Genomic DNA, 6,198 nt, shown 5'->3' with positions numbered 1-6,198 from the left:
AACAGGTTCAGTGGCACCGCGTTCAGATTGATGAAAAACAAATCGAAGATGCACCGCTACAGGATAAAGCCGACGAGACCAATGGACAAACTGAGACTGTATCACAAGCTGTTAGAATCCTACCGATGATTCAAATCCCATTGCAAAATTTTGATTCTGGAACTCCTCCGAATCCAAGCAGTTCTGTCGTTTCACCGCGCCAAACGCAATCTCTACCGAAATCAAAACTGGAAGCACATCCTACAAGTAAGAATCATAACAGCGTGCGTTGTAATATCTGTTCTGCGTTTGTATACTTTTTACTGTATGTTCTATTTACATATATCAACGCAAATATTTTCTACTATTTATTGAAGAAATCTAGTGTTTTTATTCAAAACGGCATATCTACAATGAGTGACTTTCTTTGTTTACTTTCTATTTCGATGTTTACGGCGACACTGTTTACGGCACTTTTCACTTATTTTACAGACAGATCGAAAGACGGTGGTTTTGATTAGCATATTATGCAAAGAGTTGTTAAAGCGACCGAATTATTAACAGAAGAGAAAATGAACAAAGAGAGTCACTCATTGTAGATATGTCGTTTTGAATAAATGGTCTAGAAATACCCTTTCAGTGTTGGTATGCGTGAATGAATAAAAAATTAACAGTTAACGAGCTTATTTACAAATAATCTGATATACGCTGGTTAGAGTACGTTTATTAACAAGTTATTACCGTAATATCTTCAGCAAACGAGTGTACGTCAGCCATTTTAGAAGTTCCAGAGGGTATGCAGCAAATTCAGTCTGTTTTCGTGTCTGATGATAACATCATTTACATAAATCCATCGACAGAAAAGCCTGGAGTAGCTGGAGAATCGGGTATGGATATTTTCAGTATTTTCCCATCTCTAAACTAATATCGCTTCTGCATTTAAAAATTTCAGGCAATCTAGTGTGTTCATTGGAAGCTACAGTGGCCACTTTGAAAAATGAAATGACTCTAATGAGGAATGAAATGGCTCAAATGAGTAAAAGTATTATTACCACAGTCAATACATCGGTTCGGCAAGTGGTGGAAGATTCCTTGGAGAGAAACTTGCCACGGCTCGCAACAATGCTTGATATGGACAGAAGAGATCAGTCTGCAGCACAAGAAGGAACGGCAGCTGAGGAGCATATACTTATAAACGACGAAGACGACTTGATTAATTTCAACAAGATGTTGGCTAGTAAGCAAGTATTCAATGATTACGTAAGTATTATATAATAAATCTATACTGATTATAGTGTAGAATTTTGTTCTATAATTTTACTATGCTATTTTTCCCCCTAAGGAGAAAAAATGGGGTAAACACCAAAATTTCTCCCCAGGGCGAAATTTTTTAATGAAACCAAATTTAATTATATTTTATATCGTTATCGTTTGAACTCTAAATCTAAAATTCCGATCCACGTTTCAGATCAAATATTTCACAAAAATTATTCCACCTGCTGCTTACTACGGAAAGGGTGATTCTGCATGCTACTTGATTGTTGACTGTCTATTTACACGAATATTCTGGAATGGTTTTACTTGGACTGGTATTAACAGAGGAAACAAGTCAAAACGAGGATTTCGTGAATTTGCCAATGTTCTGCAACTGCTTCTCACGATGGTGAGCGTTGGTGACCCAACGTATACGAATATAAAATTGGAGTCATTCTGCAAGAATCGTCTTTTCCGTTACTCGAAAGCAAGGTCGTCCAGTAAGAAGCTACGAAAGTCTACGTGTCGCCGTACAAAGGCCAAGAAAGGCGAGGCAGATACAGTTCCAATTGATAATGATGATTATAATGATGAAACGATTGATAATATTACTAGTGATTCCAACCAGGATGACTCAGATGCTGATTCGGATTCAAGACTAGATTCTTAAGTATTTTCAACAATATTTATTATATAAAACTTGTTACATTTTGCTGGTTTAACTATTCATTGAATTGAATTATAAGAAAATAAATGTATGTGTATAAATGAATATCGAATTGAATTGATTAAAGACATTGCAACGGTTTCTATGCAAGTGTGTGGATAAGAGGAATGAATACAATTTCTCTTTTTCGTTCAATAGCAACTAGTTTGCACATTATGCAGCTTATGTCGTATAGTTTTTCTTTTGAGAAATTGCATTTTCCTCTACTTGCTGAAAATATATGAATATACGATGATTTAAACGGCTTATCGAAGAAGTCAAACTTATTTAATATTGAACGACCTTTTAACTTCCAATCCAAGCTATCGTTCACAGCGTTCTCTAAACAAACTATCGACAAATCTTTCATTAGAACCCATTTATCTTCAAAGTTTGTACTCAAAATGAAATCTGTTAGGGTTATTGTTATTTTGGATTCTGTTTTCTCTACCGCGTGAACAGTTCTTGTGTTTGTCTGGCAAGTGTCACTAAAAATTATCGAGGTTGCACTATTGGTGAGTTCCGTTAAACGATTGGCAATTTGATTAAGAGGTAGTGGTCCTGCATGAAGCATTCTCTTGATTGAATGAAGATAGTTCTCGAACGGATAGGCGGATAGAGTATATAGAGATCCAAACCTACTTACTTCATCAACTACATGACACAAATTATGCACATTACTTGTAAGGAATTCCAAACCATAAAGATGTTTATAACTATTTATGAATTCGATGAACAAGTCCTTGGCAACCTGTAAAATATGTTTGTACGTTTCAGACGAACAAATTCTAACCGCGCAAAACAAAACGAGAAAATGTTGATAGTACTTTTCAGTTAAACAATCTTTAAGTATTACTAAACCAACATAATTTAGAAAATTACGGTATTCTAAGCCTTTCCAAAGGGATGCTAGTTCGATCGGTCGCATTCGACGATGAATTTCTTTCGGAAACCGTATTTTTTCAAGAAATTGAGAAATTTCAGCTTTTTCTGTTGTACTCCACTTAGCGCGTTTTGTCATTGATCCTGTCCGCCATCCATTGAATAACCTTCGCATTACTCCCAGTTCCAACAAATGGAGGGCATCGGAAACTATAACATCTTCAATCATATTTATTGGCAAACGAATTAATGATGTATCAATGCGTTGATGCTCGGGATATTCTCTGTTCCGAAACTTCTCATTAGTCCGAGGTGGAGCGTTAGTTTGCGGATATACCACTGTACTAGCGGTATGACTATAGATACCTTTTGTTGTGCATTTTAGACAACCATGCTTACCGTTAAAATTTATCACACCTTTGATAAAGGATCGAGCAGGAGAGTCACAAATAAAACAACGTATTCTGACTGCAACATGATTACCATTAACCACCAACCCATGCTCTAAAATAGGTAGTAGCTCATCTATAAATGGATTTAGAAATTCAGAAGCACTTTTGGGTTTGCTGGTTCCATAATATATTCCTATGGCCATAGGGGGAATTAAAGGAAACTCGTGTACCTTGCAGAGAATTGGCCAAAAGTTTTTAGTACTACTTTTGTGAACTGGTAAGCCGTCAATATTAATAGTCAATGATATTGACAAAGGTCGGTCAAGCTGTTCCAATACTTTATTTAAGCAGTTTTCAAATCCCTGGTGCCAATATCGTCCATTTCCCGACATTTCTACTATGCGTATGTTTCTAGGGGTCCTCATAATAGTACGAGCATCACTCGGCAGATTCAAATTCAAGTGGGAGTTGAGGATTCCTACAATAGATTTCACTGCGGTTTGAGTGATGTGGAACTCCGTGGACCAGTTCCGAATGTCAGCAATAAGATTTGTCCTGTCAGCTGCAAATGTTTGCCTTATAAACTTGCAATATTGAATTTAAATAAGTATTCTTACAGTTATTTTGAATTACAACCCGGTTTTCATTAGCAATGGCTGGTAATTCAATGTTCGTAGATACTTTGAGTAACTTTTCGTGCTGATTTTCAGTAGAAAGCTCTGTACTCTGCTTTCCATCAGGTTCGGGGATTTCAATTGGTACTGTATCATTATTCACAGCCTTCCATTTTTTTCTATATCGCTGCAATAACCGGCTATATGTCCCACTTTTTCGAGCTTTTATAATTCGTTTTTTATTTAAATAATCACACATTATTTTACATGTCTCACTATATCCTACAAATGTGACAAATTTCGGAATGGTTGAATTTATTTACACATTGCTACAATGATGCAACATAAAATGTGACTTCGAACGATTACTTTTATCGTTATAAACTATCAGTTTGTACGACGTATTACCTATACAATACAGTGTGATAAAGAAAATTGATGAATTTCACGTATATTGATCAGTTTGAGGAATTCTGACGAGTTTCAGCATACATAACAAGAATTCATCTGCATGGTTATGCGATTCTGCAATAATAATCGCAATAAGTTCATGTAATATCATTATATGCGAAAAAATATATACGCGGCCCATATAGATATACGACAGTGATTTTAAACAGTTCTTTGTACGATGTAATCCATGCAACTTTATGCGATTTCTGGTTGTTTGGGAGGTGTTTCGGCAGAATTAAAAATTTTAACTTTTATATGTTTCCGTCTTCCATTTTCTGGGATATCATTTTTAAGATCCCAATATTCAATTTGTTTAAAATTCTACGGTGGTGTAACCGTAAAATGCTTCCTTGAAGTTTAACATCGTACCCAAATGATGTAATATATTTGCAGTCAGTGTATAGGGTACAGTGCCTATTTTCACCATACTAAGAAGGGCGTCTCACTAATTAATTAATTTCTTTGCCTACAGTCAATGGAATGCGTAATAATTGACATCACCAGCTTTGCTTCGTTGTTACGAACCAAGACAATAACACAGAGGTGCTGAAAATAGTGCAATTCTCATGTTTGAGCGCAACGAAAGCTCGAATCGAGTGCCCCTATTGGCGATTTGCGGCAAAACCAAAATTAGTCATGCGACACCTATGATTCAGCTCATGAACTGGCAAAGTGATACAAATTGCTTTTTTTCACCCGTAAGTGAGTCGTAGCTTACAACAAAATCTTCATTATCTTCTCGGAAAAAGCTAACCACTGCCAAAATATGAATGAAACGAGTAAGAAATTTAGTTTTATTTGCAATTATTCTGAAAGTACAGCCATTTGCAACTATTTGACTCATACATTTCTTCGAAATGTAATCGGGGTATTATTGTGGTTATAAAAAATCGTTCCATAAATAAAGTTCCAACTCGAAATCGAGACCCAATCAGCACCAATGTCAAACTCCTTTAACTTTTGAACTACGTAGGAGATTCAGTGAAGACTATCGGAGAGAAGGATCGGCTGTGCATGATACAAAGCTGACACTTTCCTATTACCCGGATATATTCTTTCCTCGCGTGATCTGGAGAGTTTCATGAATTTACACCATCTCATGAAGGTTTAGCTTAACTTAGGACGAACGGGAAATGCTGTTGCGGCGGCTACGGTGCTCAACAAATTACATTTCGAAACAGCGCGCATATAGCTCTGCGAATAATATTAGAAACCACTATGTTTTACACTCTTTTCGCAAGATGTTTACTCATCATCTGATAAAATGATGATTTTCCTCCATTTTCATAAACAATTATCAACAAATTGTAATTTGGTGTTTAAAAGTCATTTTTTACCAATGTTTACAGAAAATATATGCACTATGACAGAACAGAATAAAATCAGCAACACTTTCCTTCCAGCGCTATCTGCGAGCGGTTTCAACGTAGAATCGCCAATTGTTGCGCTACCATTTGACTCAATGCGTTGGACAAAGATAACCACGGCTTCAAATGGGTAGCGTGGTAATAGAAAATAAGCTCGTCACCCTATATTTACTGTTAGATTTCTGTATCTCCCTGTAATAAAAACTGCATACTAGGAAGTGGCAAAGTATTTACATAACCTCGATTTTCGCTGTTCATGTAATAAATATGCTAAATATTAATTACATTTTATTGCAGTAATTACATAGACTTTTCAAAGCATAAATGTGTCTTGGCAAAAATCATCAAAGTAACCTACAGTGTCCCTAGTATATTTTCACTGTCATCATGGATTTTTTTTACATCGAAGCTCTCAACAAAGCTACATCAACTAATAACAGTAACGCAATGTTTCCTTATTTTCCCCATCGTTACCAGTGTTACACGTATCACAGACGCAACCCCAGTTATTATGTTTTCCACGCCTTCGGACCGACCGTTACAAAACCGAA

The 6,198-nt window shown here is 36.1% G+C and overlaps 2 protein-coding genes across 2 annotated transcripts; one reads left to right on the top strand and one right to left on the bottom strand.

The window, feature by feature from the left end:
- Nucleotides 1-1,041: 1,041 nt before the first annotated feature.
- Nucleotides 1,042-1,931, top strand: LOC131676052 (uncharacterized; the record flags this gene model as incomplete). The annotated part of the gene is made up of 2 exons (XM_058955180.1): nt 1,042-1,239; nt 1,448-1,931. Coding segments are annotated over 2 exons (654 nt in total), but the record flags the coding sequence as incomplete, so codon positions are not given.
- Nucleotides 1,932-2,042: 111 nt separating this feature from the next.
- LOC131676050 (uncharacterized) lies at nt 2,043-3,050 on the bottom strand. The gene has a single exon (XM_058955179.1). It carries the CDS (start codon nt 3,048-3,050, stop codon nt 2,043-2,045), a length of 1,008 nt encoding a protein of 335 aa, XP_058811162.1.
- Between the last annotated feature and the right edge of the window lie 3,148 nt (nt 3,051-6,198).

This window comes from Topomyia yanbarensis, chromosome 1, assembly GCF_030247195.1.
Source record: "Topomyia yanbarensis strain Yona2022 chromosome 1, ASM3024719v1, whole genome shotgun sequence".
Lineage (NCBI taxonomy): Eukaryota > Metazoa > Arthropoda > Insecta > Diptera > Culicidae > Topomyia > Topomyia yanbarensis.
Note: the sequence above shows the minus strand (reverse complement) of the source record. Positions and strands in the feature narration are given on the sequence as shown.